Source organism: Halichoerus grypus, chromosome 7 (assembly GCF_964656455.1).
Source record: "Halichoerus grypus chromosome 7, mHalGry1.hap1.1, whole genome shotgun sequence".
NCBI classification, from domain to species: domain Eukaryota; kingdom Metazoa; phylum Chordata; class Mammalia; order Carnivora; family Phocidae; genus Halichoerus; species Halichoerus grypus.
The window spans coordinates 152,555,551-152,581,671 of record NC_135718.1 but is presented as its reverse complement, the minus strand read 5'-3'; the positions used below and the strand labels follow the sequence as shown (position 1 = coordinate 152,581,671).

The 26,121-nt window shown below is 42.0% G+C and overlaps 2 protein-coding genes across 2 annotated transcripts in view; one reads left to right on the top strand and one right to left on the bottom strand.

Annotated features, from left to right (window-relative positions):
- Nucleotides 1-7,624: 7,624 nt before the first annotated feature.
- On the top strand, nt 7,625-10,306 carry OR10Z1 (olfactory receptor family 10 subfamily Z member 1). Its single transcript, XM_036069840.2, is given in 3 exon segments — nt 7,625-7,671; nt 9,365-9,699; nt 9,702-10,306. Coding segments are annotated over 3 exon segments (987 nt in total).
- Nucleotides 10,307-15,005: 4,699 nt separating this feature from the next.
- SPTA1 (spectrin alpha, erythrocytic 1) overlaps nt 15,006-26,121 on the bottom strand; it is a 70,933-nt gene continuing 59,817 nt past the window's right edge. The window contains exons 43-52 of the mRNA XM_078078482.1: nt 24,739-24,948; nt 22,310-22,606; nt 21,306-21,418; nt 20,162-20,179; nt 19,571-19,622; nt 18,312-18,499; nt 17,358-17,411; nt 16,835-16,981; nt 16,024-16,168; nt 15,006-15,469 (exon numbers count right to left, since the gene is read on the bottom strand). Of these exons, the coding sequence (XP_077934608.1) occupies nt 15,344-15,469; nt 16,024-16,168; nt 16,835-16,981; nt 17,358-17,411; nt 18,312-18,499; nt 19,571-19,622; nt 20,162-20,179; nt 21,306-21,418; nt 22,310-22,606; nt 24,739-24,948 (1,350 nt within the window). The 3' untranslated portion in view covers nt 15,006-15,343. The remainder of the gene's footprint in view (nt 15,470-16,023; nt 16,169-16,834; nt 16,982-17,357; nt 17,412-18,311; nt 18,500-19,570; nt 19,623-20,161; nt 20,180-21,305; nt 21,419-22,309; nt 22,607-24,738; nt 24,949-26,121) is intronic.

Here is a 26,121-nt window from a genome sequence, read left to right as displayed (position 1 = left end):
GTTTCCTCCGCTCTGGAGGTTTGGCTCTGGTTAGGAGACCCTCGGGGATTCCTCTCTCCTTTCATCAGAGAGAGCAAGAGAACTTTCTCACTCAACTTTGTAATTTTCTCTCATTAGTTACAGGGCTTTGTGTAACCCGTGACTAGTAAAACTCTGCTGGGAATCTCTGGGGATTTAAAACTTGCAGAGCTCAAATTGTGTCTGCGCTAATTCGCAAGTTTTGTTTTGGCAGAGAGGGAAGGGAGGCGCATCCCAATGCCTCCCCTCCCCGACACTTTCACCCTCTCATCACCAGCTCCCCTCCTGGGTATTGGGGAAGGGCTCCACAATGTTTGAAGACTACTCTGAGAAGGAATGGGCTTTTCTTACAAGGAATTTGTACCTTGATGGAGGAAAGAAGATAGAGCCAATGAAAAGTGAACGGCACTGTTGTGTGCCGAGGGCTGAAACTGCTCAGACAAGACAGGACAAACTGGAGCAGAGTGGCCAGAGGAGGGGCCGTGGAGGAGTGTTGGGAAAGACCACAAAATAAGAAGGCTGGGATTCCAGTTGCTGGAAGAATATAATGTGTTGTAGTCCAGCACTTGTACTAACTATGTAATGACACAAAATTGATTAAATAAATATATTTCAGAAGAATCCTAGGCATGTATATGTACGTATGTATAAATATAATGGCAATGAGATTTTTTTTTAAGTTTATTTATTTATTTCAGAGAGAGAGATTGAACACAAATGGGGGGGAGGAGCAGAGGGAGAGGGAGAAGCAGACTCCCCGCTGAGCAGGGAGCCCGAGACGAGACTCTATCCCAGGACCCCGAGATCTTGACCTGAGCTGAAGGAGACGCTTAATCCACTGAGCCACCCAGGCACCCCGGCAATGAGATCTTAAAAACATTTGAAGAATATACACAAATGGGAAATAAGCACTTGAAAAGGTGCTCACCATGATCAGTCATTAGGAAATACAAAATAGAAACACAATTTGATTCCGCTACACAACTATTTGAATGTCTTTAAAAAAAGAAGATTGGCTACACCAGTGTGGGTGAGGATTGGAAGAAGTGTAACTCATATGCTATTTTTGCGAATGTAAAAGCTATAAAATAGTTCACAATTTTGGAAAGTAGTTTACCAATTTCTTAGAAACTTTGACCTATTCAAGTTCCAGGCAAAATGGTCTATATTCACGTTTCTCAGTACTCCCCTCTAAATACAACTAAAAAACCGGGAAATAACTCAACAATCCTAAACATGACTTGTAAAGATGAAACAGAGACAATGGGCTGGCCCAGGACCTCAGCACTTGAACATTACCACAGCAGGCTTGCAAGGATTTCTGTTTATGCCCAGTGTGTTCTGGATCGGGGTGTGGAGAGCCCTGCAACATGCAATCTGAAAATGCCCACAGGCAAAGGCAGAAACAAAACAAAAATAAATAAATAGATAAATAAATAAATAGATAAATAATAGATAGATAAATAAATAAATGCAAGCTAAGGCTGTTCTCTCAGGCAAAGAACCAAGAAAGGGGAAGCCCGGCAGGGACTTAGTAGGGAGACCTAAAACTAATGGCAGTGGGGACCCTAATCTGCCTGCACCCGCAGTGTCAGACCCCTCCCCCTTACACCATCCACCTACAGGAGCATCACCAGCTGAGCCTCAGGGGTAACCTACCCTCCACATGACACCAAGAAAAATCATATCCTGAGCCACAAGACAAGCCACAAGACAAAGCACAAGAATTTTTTTTTAAGTTTTTATTTTAATTCCAGTTAGCTAACATACAGTATTATATTAGTTTCAGGTGTACAATATAGTGATTCTACACTTCCATACATTACCTGATGCTCATCACAAGTTCATGCCTTAATCCCCATCACCTCTTCAACTGCAAGAAATTTCAAGGGATGGAAATCATACAGAGGACATATGGTTCTCTAACCATAATGGAATCGAGTTAGAAATCAAGAACAGAAAGATGATAGGAAAATCTATAAACACATGGAAATTAAACAATATTAAGCAATCCATGGTCATTGGGGAAATCTCAAAGGAAATAAAAATAATTCATATAACTGAATCAAAATGATATTACAACATATCAAAATGTGTGGGATACAGCTAAAGCATCTATTAGAGAGGAGGAAAGGTCTCTAATAATGATGTAAATTCCTATCTCAAGAACCTAGAAAAAAATAACAAAATTGATCCCCAAGTTGATTTAGAGGCTTAATGCAATCCTTTCAAAATCCCAGAAAGACTTTTTTGTTTGTTTGTTTTTGTAGAGAACGACAAACACATTCTAATTTATATGGAAAGTAACCAGTTCTGGAATACCTATAACACTCTTGAAAAGGAAGAATCAAGTGGAAATCATTCCATCCAGTATTAACACCTACCATATAGCTGCATTAATCAAGACAGCGTGATACTGGCAGAAGCTATTAAAGAGCCTGACTCTGCTTTGTGGTTTTCTGACAGCTTTTAAACCTTTCAGCTCCTACTTCTTCCCCTTCCGCCACACAGCTGGGCAAGCTGATAAAAAAAGCCTTATCATACTTTTCTGTAACAAAAGTGTTTATAGGTTGATTTTTTTAATGTTTTTATCATATTTTATATACAAGAGAAAATCTGATTAAATGTGAAAATTAAAATTTTAATGTAAAATTATCCCTGAATGAAAGTAGTACTTTAAAAGTTACCTTATATATCAATGAATAATATTTCTTTTTGCTAAAATAAGACAGTTCAGGATTAATTTTGTTCCAAAACAAGTTTTTTTAAGAAAAGCAGAGCTACTCAATTTTTTAAAAATTTCTTTTAAGTTACAGTTCATTAATAGCTGAATGGTCTATCATCAAAAGTTATGTTTAATATTATATTGGAGGATAATTTTATCAGTTCTTTTTTCCTACTTTCTCAAAAACAATGATATGGAATCTATTTGACTTGAAAAAATATTCATTGTCTACCATTAACATGCAATTTTTCAGTTTCTGAAAGTTTATCATAATAGGGTTTTCCAGTTGTTATAAAACGATTGTCAGCTATGATTGTTTATCTATAACTTTCAACCACATTGCCTAATAGAAAAGGTCATATATTCAGAAGTTTAGGGAAAATAAAAACACTATGGATTTCAATCACCTTGGTCAGTAGATTTTTATTAAAATCCTCTTAGCCTCCTACATGTTTTAGCTGTCTATCTATTTATCCCTCTATTTACCTAACTTTGAAAAGGTTGGGGTTACAGATTTCATTCATTTGATTTACTTATTTTATTTAAATTCAATTAGTTAACATATCGTGCATCATTAGTTTCAGAGGTAGAGTTCAGTGATTCATCACTTGCATATAACACTCAGTATCATTACATCACATGCCCTCCTTAATGCCCATCACCCAGTTACTCCATCCCTCGACCCCACCCCCTCCAGCAAATCTGTTTGTTTCCTATGGTTAAGAGTCTCTTATGGTTTGTCTCCCCCTCTGATTTTGTCTTATTTTATTCATTCATTCAATCTAGGAAACTCTGTGATAAAACCTAGCTGACAGCAATAGGCCTTCTACTTCCAGACGCCAGAGTAGAAAGACCTTCCCCATTCCTCCCACCTCATACAACTGAAAACTCTGGGCATTATTCATAAAACACACAGAAGAATATCTGAACGCTGGAAAGGACAAGAACAGCTAGGGACTTTGGGGCCCAAAGAACAGTATGGTGTTTCCCTGGGTTTTCTTATATTTATTTCCCAGTCTTAGAGTTGCTGAAGTCACCTGGAAACACAAATCAGAACCCCTCCCCGCAAAAAAACCCAAAGAAACAACAAACACCCCTACTGCTGATTTTATTGACCTTTTGTATTGTTTTTCTAGTCTTTGTTTCTGCTCCCATCTTCCTTATTTCCTTCTTCCTGCTATCTTTGGGTTTAATGTGTTCTTTTTCTAGTTCTGTCAGGTGTGAAGTTAGTTATCTATTTGAGATCTTTCTTTCTCCTGAATGTAGGTTACTTATCAATATCAACTTTCAACTTTCCTCTTAGAAGTGTTTTTGATGCATCTCCTAAGTTTTGTCATGTCGTCTGTGGCAAGATTTTTTTTTATTTCTCTTTTGAGTTCTTTTCTGACCCATTGGTTATTCAGGAGTGTGTTTTTTAATTTGTATTTTCATAACTAATCAAGTCTGAGTTCAAGACCTAAAACATTTCCGTCATTTCAGGAAGTTCTTTTGAGCTTTTATCCAATCGGAGCCGTAGGGCCCCGAGTGAGGTGATTTCCACAACCATTATAAAACTTTCTTGTTCTTTAAATGCATAAATGGAAACAAATTGTATGAACTTTGTTGCTTGTGGCTTCTTTTACTCAAAGGAATGCTGTTGAGATTTCCCTTGGTGTTACATGTTTATTCCTTTATATTTCCGGCTATTGTTTCATTGCATGAATATTCCACAACTTGTTTATGTATTCACGTTTGTGGTCATTTGGGCTGTTTCTAAGTTTTTCAAATTACGAATTAAGCAGCTAAAACATTTATACAAGTCTTTGCGTGGCCATATGCTTACTCACTCTATGTTTAGCTTAGTACAAATTGGCTTTTCTTATAAAGTTATTCTGCCCTTTTGCTCTGCCATCTGCTCTTTGATAAGCAGAAGCTTAATTTTTGTGGTTTGATTGATCAATTTTTTATGCCTATGCATTTTTGTCTCCTGCCTAAAAAAATTCTTTGCCTACCCCAAGGTAATGAAGATACTCTTCTGTGTATTCTTTAAGTTGCTCTCTCCTTTTAGACATTTAGGTCTACACCTCATCTGGGATAATTTATGTGTATGGAATGAAGTGAGGATTGTTTTTATTTTTGTTTTGTTTTTCTTATACTGAAGTGCAGTCATTCCAGTACCATTGGTTGGAAAGACTTTCCTCATTGATTTGTACAGGCCACCTTTATGGAAATTGATGGTGCTGGATATAGATGTGACTGTTTCTGGACTTTATATTTTTTGTTGATCTATATACCTACCTTTTTGCCAGTAGCACTGTTTTCATTATTGTTACTTTATAGTAATTTTGAGCTCAGGTGTTTAATTCACCCAAATGATTGTTTAGATCTTTTCATTTCCAGATAATGTTTAGAATTAGTTTGCCAATTTCTACACAAATCCTGTTTGAGTTTATTTACTGAGATACATTGAATCTATAGATAAATTTGGGAAATCAAAATTACAATATTGAATCTTTTTATCCATGAAATTTTATGTATCTTCATTTATTTAGATTTACTTTAATCTTATCTCATTAATGTTTAGAATTTTAAAGTATAGAGTACTTCCTCTCTTGTCTTAAATTTAATTCTGTGTTGATTCTAAGCATCTATGTTTTGATGCTATTAAAATTGACATCTAAAAATGTAATTTCTTATTTTTAATATAAAGAAAAACAATTGATTTGAGAACTTGCTAAATATACTTATTAGGTTTGTAGTCCTTCTGTAGATTTAGTAAGATTTTCTAGGTACTCAGTCATGTCATTTGCAAATGAAGGGTTTTATCATCCCTTTCAAATCATTGTCTTTTATATCTTTTTCTTACATTATTACACTGGTTTGGACCTCCAGTATGATGTTGTATAGAATGGCCAAAGTGTTCAGCCTAGGGAAAAGAGCAGTATTTCACAAAAAGTTAGGATAGTGCCTTTAGTTTTAAATAGAAACAGAGTTTAAAAAAAAAAAAAACCATCAGTGGATATTGATTTTTACAAATAATTTTTGTACAAATATTGAGATGAGTAGATTACTTTTTTCATTTATTTGACTAATTTGGTGAATTATGTTAACATTTTCAAATAGAAATCAGTCCTGTATTCTTGGAATAAATCCCTTTTGTCTTGAATAATTATTCTTTTTACATATTCCTGGAATATAGATTTTTCATGAAATAGGCTCAACAGCATTTTGGAGATGATAGAAGAAAGGACTGATGAATTGGAAAATAAATCAATAGAAATAAGTTGATCTGAAGAAGAAAAAAATAAAATTAAAATGAATCAATTCTGTGAGATTTTCAAGACAATAGCAAGTAGTTCAATGTTTGGAATATAGAAGGAAATGAAAAGATAAAGAGGGAGAAAATATTTTAAGAAATAATAGCTGGAAATTTCCTAAATGTGGTGGAAGACAGTAACATACAAAGTCAAGATGTTCAGCAAATCACAAGTAAGAAACACACAAAAGCACGTGTAAACACGTCATTCTCAAATTGGTGAAAGCCAAAGGTAAAGAGAACACACTGAAACAAGAAGAGGAATTTGACACGTCATTACCTGGAGTAAAAAGATGACGTCATTGATGGCAGTATTGGTATCAGAAACTAGGGAGGACAGAGACCCCGCAAATGGCATACAGGAAGATGAAACAAAGTACCCTCTTGACTAGGAATTTTTTATCCAGCAAAACTATACTTCACAAATAAAGGCAAAATGAAGAAATTTTCAGATAAAGAAACATGAAGATAGTTGCTAGCAAGTATGCACCTTAAGAAACACTAAGGGAAAGCTGATGGAAAATGAAATCCATGGTAACTTGGATACACAGGAGAGAATGAAGAACATGCTGAATGTGAGGTTAAATAGAAAAGATTATATACACATATACACGTATTCTCTAAATTTCTCTAAGAAAGGCAAAAGCCCATTTAAAAATTATAACAACGTTGTTAGTGGTTTTAAGTAAATGCAGCTATGTCATTGCAACTTTTCTATATTTTACTGGAAATAATGCAATATTTAGTTTAAGTAGAGCGGGTTAAGTTAAAAATGCATCCTATCATCTCTAGATCAACAGATAAAACAGTAGCACAAGAAAAATTGCTAGAAAGCCAATAGTTGTACTAATGTGACTCTAATTTCCACATCTCTGCTCATCTTCTGACTGATGTAGTTTACCATAAAAGGCATGGTAGTTAAGAGAAGCGTTCCTGAGTCCACTTCTTACTCTGTTGCCACCTGGCTGTGTTATCTTCAGTAAGTTATTTTATTTTTCCGTGCTTTAGTCTTCTCATCTGAAAAGAAAGTGTAATCATAAAAATCTTTAAATATTGTAAGCGTTCAATTCATCTAATGAGGTCAGCAAAAAGTCTGGCATTGAATACATGTTAACAATCATCATTACTGTTTCTACTGAATCAGCGGATGGGTGGTGAAAATGTGTATTGGAGGTGTAGATTCACACTGCTAGCGTACTAGGGGAAAATGCACGTTGAGTGAAGAGTTAGAAAGCATGATTAACCCTGGCCTTTCTGGGCATCTTCAAGTTTCAGGACAATCTGAGTGATGGGTTGAAAAGACACAGATACAGCTATTACAATATTACGGAAAGAAGATAAAGGTAAAGTTGCTTTTAAAAAGATGTGCCTGGGGTGCCTGGGTGGCTCAGTCAGTTAAGTGTCCTACTCGATTACCACTCAGGTCATGATCTCAGGGTGGTGAGATGGAGCTTGAGCTCTGCACTCAGCGGGGAGTCTGCTTGAGACTCTCCCTCTCCCCCTACCCCTCCCTGCTGTGCTCGCTCTCTCATTCTCTCTCTCTCTCCAAAATAAATAAATAAATCTTTAAAAAGTAAAATAAAAAGATGTGTCTGAAAGAAGTGGAGTGGACAGATGAGGAGGTGGGAAGAAGGTAAGGCTGGGGAACGAGGGTGCTCTCAGTATGTGACCGTGAGTGTGTGTGCCTTTGAAACTGGGTGCACCCTGGAAACGGTCATCTCCAGCTCCTGAGACAACAGCAGGGGAAGGTGAGTTCCTGTGCTCTTACTATACATCTTACAGGGAGACTTTAAAAGCATGAATCTGAGTTCTGTGATCTTGGATGGGTCACTTAAACTCTATCAGGCTCGGTTTCCTCTTCTATAAAATGTAATTGTCAACCCTTTTTTACCAGGTCATTTTAAGATTTTTTTTTTAGGTTTTTTATTTCATTTTATTTTATTATGTTATGTTAGTCACCATACATTACATCATTAGTTTTTGATGTAGTGTTCCATGATTCATTGTTTGCATATAACACCCAGTGCTCCATTCAGTACGAGCCCTCTTTAATACCCATCACCAGGCTAACCAGGTCATTTTAAGTTTTAAAAGAGATTTAACATGTGAAAATAATAAATATAATTATTTAGCACATAATCGAATTATTGTTTAAAACATGATCCTAGCATCTCTTCATTCACATTTCCTCTTCTGCTTTCCCCAAAAGAATATTTATAGCTAATGATAGGTACAGTTGGAGGTGCTTCTTGAAACAGCACCCATGGGGCCTGGAGCCCCTCAGAGAGAGAAGCTGTTTTGATGGAAGCAGAGATGACTCACCCCCTGGGGCCACAGGTGCAGAAGCTGTCCTGGTATCACTTGGGAACGTCACCTTTCGCTCAGAGACGTGTCTGAGATGGATCTCAGGTCTCTTCTTCTGCAGGCAGGGTGGTGGGGAGGCATCTGGAGCATGGTTGCTGAGAAGCAGAGCTCTCCTCCCCTTGAGCCTTTTTGGGTGAGTGGAGAGCCCTCCATGCCCAGTCTTCCAGCCACAGCACGGCCTGACAGCGGATCTGTGCACCGAGGGGTCCGCCACTTCCCTGAGTCTAGTGCTTCCGTCCGTGCTCGGCATGGACTCACGTGGAAGAGACTTTGGGGAGGGCAGCACAGACAAGGGATTGTTACAGAGTTCCGTGTTCACGGGAATGCGTGTCCCGAAGTGTCCAAGAAGAGTCGTCATTGTTTGGGGGAAAGAATGTTGGGTTAGGACTCAGGCACTTTTTCTCTAGTCTTGGCTGTCACCTGACCTATAAAATAATATCCAACAAGCCACCCCACGTCATGTTCTAACAGGCAATGAGTATGTGTCCACATGTGGGTGTATGTATGATGTTGGTATAATAGATGTGTGGTGCACAATCTACTTATTTATGTGCTGTCTCAAAAGATATGCATTTATAACACACCTGATGTATTTGTAGATATGGTCATCGGCGGCAAATGTGCAGTCCATAGAGTTTTGGATGTGGGAAATGTGCATGATTCTGGATGAGCACTTTGTATGTGGTATGCATGTCTATTGGCATAGTCGTGTGTGTTTGTGGGCACGTGTGCACACTGTGTGTCTTTGTACATGTACCTACATGCGTGTGAGAATGGATCCATACGTCTGTGTGTCTAATGCTATGAATACCTTTCTGAGGTTGCTGTCTACATTAGAGCTTTCTTTTGGAGTTACAACAGGCACAAAGAAATGAGAATCCACCTCATCCTGCTTTCTAAAGAAGCTAGGCATCTACTGGCAAGGTGGAAGGGACCAACACATCTATCGGGGTGCCGCTCAGGGTGGGCCAGGCCAATGCAACCACCTGGAAGGGTTTTGTGTTCCTGGGCTTCTCCAGCGTTGGGAAACTGCAGCTCCTGCTGTCTGTACTCTTCCTCTCTCTGTATCTTGTCACCCTGACCAGCAATGTCTTCATTACTGTAGTCATCAGGCTGGACAGCCACCTGCACACCCCCATGTACCTCTTCCTTTCCTTCCTGTCTTTCTCTGAGGCCTGTTACACATTGGGCGTCATCCCTCGGATGCTCTCCAGCCTGGTCATGGGGGGCCAGGCCATCTCCTACGGGGGCCGTGCTGTCCAGATGTTCTTCTCTGCTTCGTGGGCCTGCACCAACTGCTCCTTCTGGCCGCCATGGGCTTTGACAGAGAAGTGGCCATCCGTGGCCCACTGCACTGTGCCAGCTGCATGAATCCTACCTCCTGTGCCCAGCTGGTTGCCACCTCCTTCCTGAGTGGGTACCTCTTTGGGCTGGGAATGACCCTGGTCATTTTCCACCTCCCGTTCTGTGGCTCCCATGAGATCCAGCACTTTTTCTGTGACACGCCTCCAGTGCTGGGCCTGGCATGTGGGGACACAGGCCCGAGTGAGCTGGGCATCCTCATCCTCAGCCTGCTGGTCCTCTTGGTGTCTTTCTCCTTCATCACCATCTCCTACGCCTACATTCTGACAGCAATCCTGCGGATCCCCTCCACTGAGGGGCGGAAGAAGGCCTTCTCCACCTGCGCCTCGCACCTCACAGTGGTCATTGTTCACTACTTCTGTGCCTCCTTCATGTACTTGAGGCCCAAAGCCAGTTACTCTCTTGAGCGGGATCAGCTTATTGCTGTCACCTATACTGTGGTGACCCCTCTCCTCAACCCTACTGTTTACAGTCTAAGGAATCAGGCCGTACAGACAGCCCTGAAAAGTGCCTTCCAAGGGAGACTGCTTCGTAGAAGATGAAGGGTCCCCCAGCGGGACAGTCTCTTCTGTGTAAGCTGGACTGAGACCAGGAACCCAGGCCAATGGGCCAGATACTTGGGATTTCAGATCAAAGCTGTCCCACCCCAACCCCTTGGGAGAGCCCCATCCTGCTGCCTGCACTTCTCTGGGGCTGCTGGGAAATACGGAGCAGGGTTTCCCGCTCTGCTCACTGTGCTTAACTCACACTGGGCTCAGAATCTGAATTTCCACTTTCAGCCTCAGAGATGCCACCACTACAGAAGCCCAATTCATTCAGAATTTTCCAGCTCTGCTGAACAAGATGAGAGCAGTGTGGCCTGCTCAAGTTCAAAGCAGGCCTGGCTGGAGCCCTATCAGGGATATGGTAGAGATTTTTAAATTACTGCATAATTAGACTATCCTACCTATAATGCTCTTCCAAGATCTGAAACTCAGTGGGAATCCATTTGATGGATTAGTGTGAATGCTCTGTTCAAGGAAAAGGTAGGTTGTTTTCTCTCCTCCATGGGGTGTCTTTCATCTTTATTTTTTTTTATATCGTTGTCCTCTCTATCTCTGACTCATTGTCACTTTGTGCTCTTGTCATTGGCTCTCCCAGTTGGTAGATTGTATCTCAGAAAAGACATAGGTTTCCTATTTTCTTTGATACTCGTCATTGCTCTATGATGGCCTCATAATCTTGGGAGTTGAGAGCCTCCTTGTTTGTCTCACTCCCCAGCATGGATACTGTCCTGTGGGATCTGCTGAGGACACGCTCTCCTGTGTAGTACACTTTCCCCCTGCAGTATGTCGAGCACAGCACAGGCATTCTTAGGCACAAGTAAAAGTGTAATGAATCCACGCGGCTGTCAGGAGTTTGAACAGAGGCCCTGTAACTTACTGTGTGATGCTAGGTCTCAACCCCCATGTCCTCATCTGTAAAATGGCTGTAACTTTTCAGTTTTGCATTGCTCACTAAATAGTACCATGCATGCAAAGAATTTAGCACAATACCTGGATCATAATGATCTTCCAATATATGTCAGCTGATTTTATCGTTAACGTGCTAAGCAGAGTGATACCTGGCTTTTAGTTTAGGGAGAGGTTAATCTCAGCGGAGAATCAGAGGCTTCATGTCTAAGGTAGTACTTGAATTTGTTACTAATGATGGGTAAGTCTTGAATGCAGTTAAGTGGGAAGAAAGTATATTCTGACAGAGAGAACAGAATAACCGAAGCTTCAGTGGCAAGGCAATCTAGGCCCGTTTCCGAGTGCAGTGAGTTGTCCAAAGGGACAGAAAATGTGTCCCAAATGATGCTAAGTTAGTTTGGGTGAAGACTTCTTTGCAGACAGCAGTTTCAATACCTTGCTTCAGTCTTGATCCCTTCAGTAGGGAGAGTAAACCTCTGAGCAGAGAGCAGAGTAGCATCGGGGAACCGATTTTGGAAGATTAATCCAGCAGCAGAGAGGATGACAGAGCTTAGCAGAGAGAAAACAGAGGCAAGGGATCAGTAAGGGATGCATCGCCATCATCCTAAACAAAGACACGGAGACCAGAACATGGATAGTGGGCCTGGAAGCCGAAGAAAATTACAAACGGAAGAGGTTCTGAAAATGCAGGATTCACATAATTCAGCAATGAGTGAGCAGTGGGGCACAATTTGAGAGAAAGAACTTATATTGGGGGGATAATTTTTTCAAATAGGAATCCATATTTTTCCATGCTTTCAGGGAAGAAACACAGCCTCTAGTTAGAACTTCGTGGAAACTAAATTTGGGAGGAAGGAAGCCAGAACCAAGAGAAGAGAACAGGTTGGGGAGAGGTAGGACAGTTAGTCAGACGGCAGAAATGGCCTGGGTCTCAGAGAAATGCTATGCACTCTCGGATCCTCGTCACTGTACAGACTGGGAGCAATCTCCCTTTTGCACTGAGGCTGTCTGAGCAAATTCATTTCCAAAATCGATTCAGTCCACCTAGCATAACATTCCCTAAATGCACACTGAGCAGCAGTGGGTAAAGATGTTCCAAGAATTGCTAAGTAATACTCAAAGGTGCTTCTAACTTCCAAATGTAGTAGTCTTAAGTTTGAAAGGGCATAAAAATCACATGGGGGTGATTTTCAGAGCAAGTGTTCCTGGGAGCCATCCCTACAGACCTAGCCACAATTGATCTGGGGTGAGGACAGGAAGAAATAGTTTACAAAATCTCACTAGGTGATTCAAATTCCCTCCCTTGGTTAAAAAAGTGACCATGTGCTTACAAGGAACAACCTGTCCTTCTAGGCGCACATTCATGCACGCGCGTCGCGCACACACACACACACACACACACACACAGCAGAGGCTCCTCCAATGTGAACAGGACCACATGTGCCCAACTCATGGCCCTTGGACAGCCCATTAAGATGGGAGGCTCTGGAGTCCAATTTCCTGAGGTTAAAGTCTTGCCATGTTTTAGACGTGTGATCTAGAGTGAGTTTCTTCACCTTTCTGCGGCTCCATTTCTCAGATGCAGAATGGAACGAGAGTGGCATCTGTTTTACAGGGCTTTTTAGGTGAAGATTAATATAGTCTTCAGAGCAGAGAATGCCCCACACAGAGTGCTCAATATAGCCATCTGGTGTTGTTTGGAGTTTCTAGACAGCGACACTTGGGGCTGCCCTATTTGTGGCCCCGTTGATGTTGGTGGAAGCTGGGGCCAGCAGTGTCCAGCATCTTGCATTTCATGATTTCACTGGACAGGCAGAGTAAAGGGCTGGTCTGGCACAGCATCTGCCTGGAGAAAGCGGGAAAGTGGGTCTAGGTCCTGGGCCTTGAGTGGATTCCATACTGGGAAACTGGCCTGGGTACAGGAAACAGAAATCCGACAGCTTCCCGGCAAATGTCCGGGATCAGAGAGGTCCATTAAACGTAAAGGGGAGTGTTCTTTTAGGAGTAGAAGAGTTTTGGAGACACAATCGAGCAGTAGGGATCATGAAAAAACTCAGGGATGTAGCCGTAGGGCTGGGGCTCAGAAACAGGTTCCAATCTATAGATTGTAAAGAAAAAGAATTAGTAAGGATAAGTCAGGGGTTCCAGTTTAAAGTAAGTGAACAGAAGGTCAAGAAAAGGTGAGTATCAGTTAGGAAGAACTTAGCCACAGATCACGAGGGACATTTGATAAGAGTTCTAATTGTTAAAAGTTGAATATTTATAGACCCAACAAAATTATGTATGCTGCTTCTGCATTTCCATTTTTGCTTGTGTGCCTAGGCGGTCAGGATGCGACTTCCGAGGGAGCTGTGTGTGACACCAACGGTGTCATCTTCTTACGGCATTTTGTTGATTCTTCAGATAAATATTATCTTCTCTGGTCTCTGTGTTATTCAATCTCTTTCATAAGATGCTAATGGTTCTTTGCCTTAAAGAGCGTTTCTTGGCTCATCACATGCCTAATGATCTGATTTAGGCCTTGTAGATACTTGGAAGGGGTTGGAAGGAGAATGCAACCATATTCACCTTTGCCTTTGGTTATTACAAGCATACGTTTGTTAGATTCTCCATACTTCTTGATAAGTGTGATATCAATTATACTGATTTTTGATGGTCTACTGGGCTATGTTTTTTTTTTTTTCAACTGCAACCATTCTTGGTAACTCATAATCAAGTTTTTTTTAAATACTTTTGATTGTCATGTTCAATAGGATCCAACTGTTTAAGCAAAAATCAGTAAAAAACACTCATACATTATTAGCAGTAAAGACAGCTTTTTAGTTTTAACCAAGATTGATTTAATTGGCTCCTGGGACAGAATTTGTCCCTGACTGCGGAAGGACTACCTTTTGTGCAAAGGACGAGATTGAGACAAGGTGGTAAACAGGTGGTAATATCCATGGGCTGGTAGTGGAAATGGTGCAGGATACCAGCAGTCCCACACAAGGAGGAGATGTGACCAAAGGATTCTTACCAGCAAACGACACCGTTGACTTACAAGTCCAGGCAGAACGTCGGCATTAGGAGACAGCACCCCTCTTCTTGTTCTTTTCTTAATTCTTCATTTTGTAAATAATTAACTCGTAGTCTAGTAGGAGGCAGAAGGAAATCAAAACATCCTTTTCATCACATTAAAATGTAAGCGTGAACATGGGGCCACGGAGGACAGAGGAAGCTCTGCCCTGCCGTAGTCTCGCAGTTCTGAGACTAATGGTGTCCTCCCTGATGGAGAAGTATGGAGAAGGGGCAGATTGAGAAGAACACAGGGCTGGTCGTCTTCTTCTTCTTCTATAGATAAAATACTGGGGTTCTCCAGAATGTCAAGTATCTTCATTTTCAAACGTAAGAATTTACAACCATTTCAAAACTCAAGAGAAACCGTTTGTAACTCATCTTGGACTTTATCCATCCTGCCACGACCCTTGTTTGTGGTGTGATTAGCTGCCCATGTTTAGAGAACAGAATGATTCTCAGAAATACAGAAGCTCATGTGAGTCAGTAACATTTGACTTCACATTGCCCTATTAAAAAGAAATACTTAGGGCGCCTGGGTGGCTCAGTTGGTTAAGTGGCTGCCTTCGGCTCAGGTCATGATCCTGGAGTCCCTGGATTGAGTCCCGCATCGGGCTCCCTGCTTAGCAGGGAGTCTGCTTCTCCCTCTGACCCTCCCCCCTCTCATGTGCTCTCTCCCTCTCTCATTCTCTCTCTCAAATAAATAAAGTCTTAAAAAAATACTTAAAAAATGAACTTTTTTAAAAAAAAGGAAATATTTTATTCTAAAATCAAAGCAAAACAAAGTAATATAGATGTGTAGAATCCAACAAATAAAAAATAGAGAGCTTGGCCCCTGAGTAGTGACAGGTTGTATACAAAATAAGCCTGTGATGCTTCCTTTCCCCCAGTTCTGTGAATGCCTTATATCCCCCAAGCCTGAGACTTTTCCAGGTGCTCTAATAAGTATAATAAACACACACACACACACACACACACACAACTATCTCCCCCTCCCCCATACTTGCTGTCTCCTTCCTCCCCCAGTACTTCCCACCACACCAAGATTTTCTATGATCCAGGAAGAGCTGCTTGTCAGTTGCCAAAGAAGGAGTTGGTGAAACCCACATAGTCATAGCCAGCGAGGTGACTTCGGCCGCGTGGGTCCACATACTGCTGCATGTGCGAGGCACAGAACTGCACCTGTTCTGGGGTTAGGGCCTGAAACACGACAGAGAGAGATAATCACACCACAAGTCACAGGGCTTAAAAATAGCGGCTCCTTGGGGCTGGCAGTAGGCCCCGAACCCGGGACCCAGGGGGCAGAGAAATGGGGAAGCAGCAGCCAGCCCTGTTCCCATCACAGACCTTCTCAGAAGTTTGTAATTTCTAATGAGTAAGACCAGCTCATCTTTTCAACTCAGCCCTTACCTGAGGAGTCTCATCTCACTTGGACTACACATTTTATTCCATTCCCTAAATTTGGGTTATTCAAGAAATGGGAAAAGAAATAGCCTTAAAAATTGATTTTCAGATTTGGAATTGACCCATATGGTCATTAGAGAATGACTATAATTTTCAAGCTGGGACAACACAAAATGAAGTGGCAAGCAAAGCAAGCGGTAACTTGTGCAGGACAATGTCTGAGCCAAAAAAAAAAAAAAAAAAAGGTGGGTGGGAAGGGTAGTTGCCAATGGTGGGCAGCCAGGCCCGAGACAAGCACGCTGTGGATTGCCATGAGAGCACAGTGACACTAGACGCAACTGGAATCTGACCTGCTTCATGTCCTCTTTGGTAATATAGGCCTTGCCCTCTGCCAGGGCTTGGAAAGCATTCTCGATTTCATCACTGGACTTGATGTTCTCTGACTCCTTGTCGATCAGGAATGAGGTGTAGTCCTCCAGGGAGATATAGCCCTTCCTGTGGGAGAAATGGGCTCCCCTCTCTGAGACTGTGGGCTGTGACCTCTACATTGACTCCACTCCTCACGCCCTTGCAGCAAAGTAAACACTGCCTCCCAAGCCCCAGCCTCCCTGCCCACATGAGCCCTCTGGCCGGACTCTCCACACAGTCTGGGAGTCTCCATCAGCACCTGTCCCCAGGCACTTCAAGCTTTTCAGGTTGAGTTGAAGACCTCTGTTTCTGGTCTTCTGTTATCCTTGGCATTCGAAAGATTTCGTCCCTAACAGTGATGGGATCCCTCCATGACTGTACTCCATCCCCACAAGCATACAACCCCACTCCCATCAGTCGGCCTCCAAATCATCCAGGTCCCCTTAGGACCTTATACACATGGAAGGATTCTTCTTTCAAGGTCCATTCTCAGGACGAGCTGAGATTCATAGGTCAGACAGAAACCAGGAATTGAGCAAATTACAGAGACTGTGCCTGAGTTGGAGTTGGTGCCATGAACTTCTGAGCTAATCCTGCAAGGGCACCAAAACCTGCCCAATTCACTTACGGTAGTCTGTATCTTCCTATTCTCAAGAGGAATTGGTTTCATGTTTTATGGATCATTTTACTCTCTGTGCCTGTTTCTCTAAACCCCATTCCCTATGATGGTCTGGCCCTTGGTCTTCTTCCTACCTCCCTGGATCAACGACATCCAGGAACTTCTCAAACTTGGGCTCACGTTCATCCTCCTCCACCATGGGCAAGTAATAATTGAGCCCTCTCAAGCAGGACCGGAAATCTTTGTGGCTCAAGCGCCCTGTCAGATTCTCATCAAAATGTCTGAAGAACAAAAACATTTTATCAAGTTCAATACAGAACCAGATTAGAACAGAAAAGAACAGTTCTTGTTGGGTCAACTGAGGCTTTAACATGTCACAGGTCATCAGAAAACCAAGTGGGGAGCTTGCCTCTGTTTCTGAACTATTTTTAACCCAGTGAATGGAGCAAAGACAGTAAAATGTTGAGCATGAGAGAAATGTATTTTCAGGAAGCTCATAGACATATTAAAAGCCGTGCCTTGAAGCTAATTAACAGATCTAGATCTTCATTTAAGATCCTACCATGCCAACACTGAGGGGAAAAAATTAGCTATTTGGAGATTCTTTCTGAATGGGTTGGAAAACAAAGAACCGATCAACTATGAAGTCATACTCACTTATAGGTTGTGCTAAACTCCTTTAGTGTCTCTTCACTCACACCTATGGTGTCTCTGAAAAGGAAAACATGATTAGCCCATGAAATAAAACAGGAAAATAGCAGAAGACATGCCATGTGGAATAAAGAGGGATGTTAGTGGATGTTATGCTGCTCAGGTCATCTGATTCAGGGGTTGGCAAACTATAGCCCATGGGCCAAATCTAGTCTGCCACTTGCTTTTGTACAGTTTAATGAACTATGAACGGCTTTTACCTCTTTATGTGGTTGAAAATAATCAAAAGAGGAAGTGTTTCCTTAAACATAAAAATTTGAATTTCAAATTCTGGTGTTCATAAATAGAATTTTATTGAAACATGGACACACTCATGAATTTGTGGGCTGTCAATTGCCCGTTCTCTCTATGATAGCGAGTGAGTAGTTACAACAGAGGCCACATGACTCACCACGGCTGACACATTTATGATCAGTCTCTTTATAGGAAAAGTTTGCCAATCCCCGATCTAGACAATAATGCTGCCATTATTACCAAGACCTAAAGCTGCTTTGATATAATTAACTTATTTAGAAAAAAACAAGTGAATTCTGCTCTTCTGGCTCTACACCTTGAATATTTCTTGCATTCTAGACATTTGAGAGGAACTTTTACAAAAGGGATGACTTCCTGAAGAGATCGCATAAGATGGTGAAGGGACCCTGAGAACTGGGTGGTGAATAGCTTCATGGGGATGGGAGCATGGTCTCCTGTTTCATAATAGACTCCCCAATAAAAAGGAATAGTCATTATGTGGGACAGAAAAGAGAGAGAAAGAGAATTTTGATTCCAGAGATGATGTGTGTACTACCTCTGAAGCAGCTCTTTTATCCAGTAACCCAAACTCTAGCCCCTGGGGCTAAGTTCTGACACCTAATCCCACGCACACCCTGCCCAGCCCTGGTCATGGGTCTGCAGTACTTGGCTTGGATCTGTTGTTCCAGGTTGTGCTGCATCCGCATCCCCAGCTGGTGAAGTTGGTCCCACTGCTGGGCCAGCCCGATGGTGCTATACTTGATGTCCAGGACCAGAGCCTCTTCCAAGCTGTCTCCCAGATCCTCGATCTTGGTCAGCTGGCGCTTCATGGCCTGGATCTCCTTCTGCTTCCGCTAGAAAAGACAAGAAGGAGAGAAGCAGTCATGCAGGATACCAGCTCCAAACCAAGGGATGGTAGAGAAGATAAGAAGCTGATGAGTTTGGATTTCCCCTAATTGCTCCTTTTAAATTATTCTCAGGACTCTTCTTGTCCTCTATGAAAAATGAACTGTTCAGGAAATCCACTTCTGTATTCCTCATTTATGTGATGGTGGGAAGGTTAGGTGATGTGACCTTGGTCATCCTGGTCAGGTGTAATATATAAATCTAAGAATTAGTAGTTACATGCTGCAGAGGAGAGGAGGAGCATTCCCAGGATGCCTGCATGGCTGGCTCCCAGAGATCGGCACCACAAGTTACCCACGCTGGGGATTGGGGCTGAGCTCCAGCCGGCTCCCCTGCGGCCATGCCAGCAGACTTCCACAGGATGCACCTGTCCTCCAGGCACATTCGATGCCAACCGCCTGCATCCAGGCCATGCTTTCTCCTGAGTAAGGGAGGAGTGAATGGGTTCTGAGGATGGGGGTGGGTCGAGATACTAAATGTATTACAAGTTACAAATGCTTGTGACCTTCCAGAGATCAGTCCCACCTGACATCTTCCTCTTTATTACTGAAGTTCTTTCATAAGGGACTAATTAGATTTAATTAATTAAATGTTCTCCTTGAGGTGGGGCAATAATGAAAATAAGGTTAAGAAACACTGTTCTAGCCCATTGCTTCACTCAACTGTTGAAAGACCATCTGGATTTAAGTATATTAGCAAATGATTGTCAAATGATGATGGCTTCTGCACCTGTTTTCTTTCTTAATTATCACAGTGACTCTGTGATGCAGGTATTATGAGCTCTATTGTAATGACACAGAAATTGAGGTTACTGAAGTAAACTGATGGCTGTGCCCATGGAGCGGCGGTCAACGGCTAGAATGCAAGTTGCTGGCAGGGTTGGGACTAGACCCTGAAGCTCTTGACCTTCAGGCTGGGGAGTTTACTTAAAAGTACTACTAGGGTTGCCTTTAAGGCGTTTTCCTTGCACTCCTCATAATTCTGGCAATATCCTCAGCTAATAAGCAAACGTTACTTACTTTATTTGCTTCCAGCTGGGATTCCAGAGTTCCTGTTTCTTTGAGCAAAGACCTAGTTAAGAAGCAGAGGGAAATGTTATTCATAATATCAGAGGTCAATATTTCTTTTTTTTTTTTTTTTTTTTAAAGATTTTATTTATTTATTTGAGAGAGAGAATGAGAGAGAGCGAGTACATGAGAAGGGTGAGGGTCAGAGGGAGAAGCAGACTCCCTGCCGAGCAGGGAGCCCGATGTGGGACTCGATCCAGGGACTCCAGGATCATGACCTGAGCCGAAGGCAGTCGCTTAACCAACTGAGCCACCCAGGCGCCCCTGAGGTCAATATTTCATCCAGACTGATTTCGACACCCTACATTTCTCTACTTCTATGTCTATTATATGGGTTCTCTGAAACGAATTTTCACACTAGATTTTCATGAAACCAAACCCTTCTGTCAATTGGCAAGTTGCTAGACAGATAAGAAGAGAAGGAAGGTCTGCCCTCATTCTTCTATATCTACGAGAAGGCTTCTGTACCTTCCTCCTGGTTCTTACTCTCAAATATACCCTTAACTTAAAAACAAAACAAACATAATAACATAAAATACTGACCCGTCCAGAAAATAAGCCCTGGGCATGCAGTTCCAGAACAGGAATCAGACGAGAGAAAAGAGAAATCACACATTAATACAAATTACTTCAATGATCGTCTTTCCCTAGATTTATGGAATATTCCAAATCTAATAGGAACCGTTTCACACTGCTCCCAGAGTCTCTCCCTCTCGGAGGAGCTCAGTCCTGTGTGCACCTGCTGTTTTAGGATGAAGAGCTCGGGTGTCAGGTGATGAGCTCAGTGTTGGGCACACCCTGCCAGGGGATGAGGGACAAAACCAGAGGCAGAGGGGGATGAACTGTGCTTCCTCTGCCTTCTGCCAGATAACTTTTAGCTGTGACACAGGATTTCCTTTTGCTCGTTGTCTGGTTTTCCTTGTTGGGTTTGTAGAAACAGTATATATCACGGATTGTCTAAACCACCCCTTTAACTCTCAAAAGCCCACATTTCTGACCCACCTACTGGATATGTCTGCCGACTTTGACATTTATTCTAATGGATTACAACCCTCCAGGTCTCCTTTTCCAGGTCATTTGCCCTGGAAGATGTGACAAATGCTACTTTTGTGTATAAGACATTCTGCCTTTAACAAAAGCAATTAGCATGGAGTATCTCACCGATTCTCACCACAGCTTCATGGTCAGGCAGCGTGACAGCTTCCTAGTTTCACAGTAGGCTCTGCCTTTGGTCATGACAATAAATACCCATGTGACCTGGAGCAAGTCCATTTGTCTACTGAGCTTCTTTCCACACTTGGAGACAGAGTAATCTCATCTGCTCTGTACACTTTTCAAGGTCGCAGGGAGAGTTAAGGGAGGTAGTGGGTATAGAAGCACTTTGTAAAGTGCAAACATAAGGGACTGTGTTATTTTATACTTTAATTACAGGCAACAGGGGAAAAAATGAGAGTTACCCAGGAGAGAATATGGACATGTAGACAATGGGCAGTGGTGTGACATTCTCGTTTCTTGATTTTGCAAGGATTGATTTAGAAAACCATCAATTCCAGATGAAAAGCACAGACAGGATATGGTGATTTTAGAACAACATAAATGCTGTAGGGCCCCCTCCTGCTCCCTTCAGATATGTATTTCATCCCTGTGGGGACGCAGGGATCATGGGCTTGGAGGCAGCGCTGTGTACCTGGTCTCCAAGATCCACTGAAGGAAGGCGCTGGCATTCTGCTCAAACTCCTGGCGCATCTCAAAGTTCTTGACCTGTCTCGCCTCTTCCCTTTGTTGCTCCTGCTCCCGTTCCTAAAACCCCAAATCACAGATAGTGAACACTGAAGACCTTTCTTTGCAGTAAAATACCTGGTTCCGGGGCTCAGCTGCGCAGCTCCCCTCCTCCCAGTCTAACCTACTTTCCGGAAGCATGTGCTACGTGCTTCTACTTCCTCCTGCCCACCTCTCCTGCCTCCAAAGGGGAAGGAAGCTCCCGTCACGCCTGAAAGTACTTGCAGGTGTCTCTAAGACCAAGCCCAGTGACAAATAAGCTAGTAATAAAGGCAAATCGTCCTCTTCTCATTTTTTTCTAGGTGAAATCTTCACTTAAATGAACATAAAAGCAGCCTTAAAAGGAAAAGCAGTAATGAGCTGCCACTCCCCCTGCTTGTGCTCGCTCTCTCTCTCTTTCTCTGACAAATAAATAAATAAAATATTTTTTAAAAAATAAAATAAAATTGGTGATATTTTGGTGAAATTTTTCTTTGTGAAACTTTTTAATATTTTCCATAGTTTCTATGATGAATATCATTATAGACTGATAAAAATTACACACAAACACATTAAAAAGGCACTTTGGAGGTAGGTATAAAATGGGGGGAAATCTATAGACTGTGAACTTATATACAAACCTCATGAACTTTCAAATCTCATGTTTAGAGCCACCTCCTGGAGCCCGTGTTTGCTTCCTTGAATCATTGCTCAACACCCAGAGGCATAAGAGGGTCTGAACTCCGGGGCGTAGGGCTATACCCACTGTGAATATATTTCTAACATTTCCTTAGACAGTTCTGGTTCATGACTGCTGTCTCAACATAGTTATTAACTGTGTCCTTTCTTTCTCAAAAGTCCCCCCAACTTGTATAATAAGTTAGGTGGCCATGCTCACCACCGTGAAGGGAAGCCTTTGTTGTGTGCTGTTACCTTGATGACATCAGACAGGTGCTTCCAGAACTTCTCTAGCACCTCCATCGTTAACCAGGTGTAAGGGCTGGAGGGCACGTTTAAGGCCTTAATCTGCTGGTCTAGCTCCAGCAGTTCGTTGAAGTCAGATTGGGCCCCGGCCAAGGAGGCCAAGAAGGCCTCGTGGTCCTTCTGCAGCTGCCGGATCTCATTCAGGGAGACACAGTGCACAGGCTCCGACAGGTCCTCCTCGGTGTTCTCACACCAGTGGTTGAAAGCGGAAGCCTTGTGTGCAAATTCCATGAACAGCTCTTCGGCCTGCAGAGAAAAAAGTCACCTCCATCTTTCCCAATAAAGCCCCTCAGCAAAAGAGAAGACTGAGGATTAAAAAAAAGAAAAGACCATATTCAAATATTTTCAGGGTCAGCACTCCAAGAGGGCAGAACTGAAACCACTGAGGACATGAAATCAGTGGGCAGGCAGGTGCATTTGAGGCACCGGCCCGGGTCCTGGCCCCCTGGTGTGAAACTAGTCAAATCTGTCATCTACAAAGAGGCTGAAGGACTCCTAGGGTTGTTTTAGTGCTAAGAGTCCAAATGAAGCAAGGGCCATTTTCAGTGATAAGATTTCATGATTTCTTATTCTGAAGTTTGAGCCCTAGTTCTTCCTGGCACCTGGTAAACATACAAAAGTAGGTGTTAAGTGAATGAATGCGTGAATCACTGAATCCACAGATCATTGATGGGATAGGCCCATCTCTCCCATTCTCTGTTTGCTCCTTCTTTCTCTCCTCTGCTTTTTTGCAGACCACGCCTCTCTGGTGTCTTTGTCTGTACTGAGTCCTTTTTCTGCCTTCCTTCTAAAATGTGTTCAGGGCTCAACCCAGTTCCTACCCTCTAATCTGTAGCCTTATCCCTATGTTACTGTCCGGAGTTATCCAGATGCTCTGAATGACTGAATTGTCAGAATTTCTGAACAAGAAAAATAGTATGGATGGTTCCAAACAGTAGGTGAGCAAAAATAGTTTTATTTTTTATTTTTTTAAGATTTTATTTACTTATCTGACAGATAGAGACACAGTGAGAGAGGGAATACAAGCAGGGGTGAGTGGGAGAGGGAGAAGCAGGCTTCCCGCCAAGCAGGGAGCCCAATGTGGGGCTCAATCCCATGACTCTGGGACCATGACTTGAGCCAAAGGCAGACGCCTAATGACTGAGCCACCCAGGCCCCCCCAAAAATAGTTTTAGATTTAAAACGCATCATAGATTTAGGGTAAGCAGTTTGTATTTCCCAAGAGATTTATCTGAGGCAAATATAAAAATGAGTTTTTGTTTCCAAAGGTGGAGATTAAAGAGGAGAAAATTGGCTCAAATGGAAGAGGGATTACAAAGGTATTACACCATTACATCTTACCCTGTACTCACTTCAGCAATCTTTTTGCTAAAATAGACCAGTATAGAGAAAGTTGATATGGCTCCTACACAGGAAAGACACAAAAACCTGCAAAGTACTTCATATTACTTTTTTAACATTATGGATCATCTGAGTATTTTACAAAGATTTTATAATCAGAAAATCAAATAACAAACCTCTTTGCAGTTTGAAAGTTAAGCAAAATAGAATCAGAAGGTAAAGTGTCTTTCTATGTAGAATGCATATATGTGTGTACAGTTGCCCATAAATTGATCTAATTTTTCACTTAAGACTATTTCTGTAGGTACCAAGCCCTTCAGTAATTAGCTAAGCGTCCAGACTGACTGATTTTTATCTGTGTGTTTGTCTCCTAATTCCCCTAATCGCCCACCTTCACTTGCTGCCTGGTATAATACTTCTTATAGTCTTCACTCAGCATCCTGATTTCCTTTTATTATTGATATTTTTTATGATCAACATCCAATACCTTCACAGCCACCACTAGAAAGAACATTTTCATCACTTAAGCCTATATAGAACTTAGTGGCGTGCACCGCATTTTCAGATCCATTATCTCTCTCAATCGTCATAATGCAGACCAGCAGGAGACAGTGGTAACATGATCGTATTTCATAAATGAAAGAATCAAGGCTCAGAGGTGTGAAGTGACATCTCTCAGCTAGGTAAGGTCAACACAGGATGAGAACTCGAGTGTTTCTTAGCGAGTGCTCCTTTTATTTGGTTAGAGAAAAGTGTAAGTCCTGCCAGCTTAGTTTTTCCATCCACCAGGACCATCGCCTTTTTGTCCTTTTATTACATGTGCCTGGCATCCATCTCAAGTCCGCTGCATAACTGACAAATCAGTCTTAAAAAACCCTGATTACTTCCTGTTCAATAAGAATGCCCTCCTGCTCCTTTCCATGCACTTACTCTAATGTCTATAGTTTATCCAAACAGGAGTTCCAGTGGAATCCATTTCTGGGTTCCATGACTAATATACAGATAATTGAGGCCTGATCGTGGGTTTTTTCTTTTACCTGCTGTAGGGGCAGCTGCTTCTCTAGCAACTTCTCTCTGTGGGCTGCAGAAGCTTCCAGCAGCTGTTCCCAGAGCCTCAGCAGAGCATCATGGCGCTCCTCAATGGCTTTGGTCTGTCTGTGCTGAGCAGCCACCAGTTGGTCCTTTAGGTCAGTTATCTCTGACAGTCTGTCTTGCTGGAAGCTCTGCAGACTGGCATCCAGAGTGTCCTGGGAAAGACCCAAAGAGAAGCTGTGAACAGAAAAACAATGTAGGTTCCCAGGGACCATTCACACCTGGGTTCCACCACATTTTTATCATGGACAAGATAAGGTCTAGGAAAGAAATAGAGTAAGGACCAAGCAAAAGAAAACATAACTTAGAGATTTAAGTGAATATTTGTGGTTGGAATTATGGCTAAGTTCTGGTGGATGCATGTTTCATAATCAGAGCTTAAGTTAGGTATATAATTAATATTAAGGGAATATTGGAGCATGATATGATCTTCATTTTTTGAGTCAAGACTAAATGCTTCCTACAGCTCACATCCTTTCTAAGACTCTTTTACATCCCCTGTTATATTTTGTGTACTGATTAGCAGCAGTGCACTACTAGAGATCTTGGAAGTACACACACTAACAACAGGGACAGTTACACAGTGTGTGTGTGTGTTGTTGATACCAAAATCACAAAATTCTGGATACTACACTTCCAGCTTTACAGGGTGGCTTGTATTTGACCAATTCTGCCTTTGAGAACAACTTTAATTGCTGGATAAAAGTACAAAATATCAGCTGTTTGAAAGAGATCAGAATGCAACTCAGGTCACTACACCTCAAGAATCAAAACTCTAAAGAGGTGAAATTGTAGTAAAATCAGAGTAATATTCTCTGCCACCTTTCCCTATGACATGTGGGCTGCACAGGCTAAGAGACTAAGGGGAAGCAGCTGCTCAGAGCTCTTGATAATCTCATGAAATCAAAGAGACAGTTTCTGGGAAACCAGGCAGCCAGGATTTGAGCAGCTGTGGAAAAAGAACTGCAGAAAAGTTCGTTCAATCATCTACCTGCTTTCCCCTCAAGTATCTATGGGTTCCTAAACTCTATAGGACAGGAGTCCCAGAAGCCAAGCAGAAAAACAGTAGCAAATAGTCAAAGATGCTAGGTAGACTCCTCAATAGCCTCACAGTGCTGAGTTGAGGACAAAAAGAGGAGTAGCTCCAATGAAAGGGATTTAGTTGAACCCTTGAAAGGCCCTAGGAGTAAAAGCCAACTGAAAAAGGCAAGTCCTCAAAAAAAAAAAAAAAAAAAAAAAAAGATTATGTCTTGAATCATTTCAGTCCCTGGCCAAAAGTAGGGGTTGGATGGGGGAGGGGGGGGTGGAAGTGTTAAATTATAACTTTA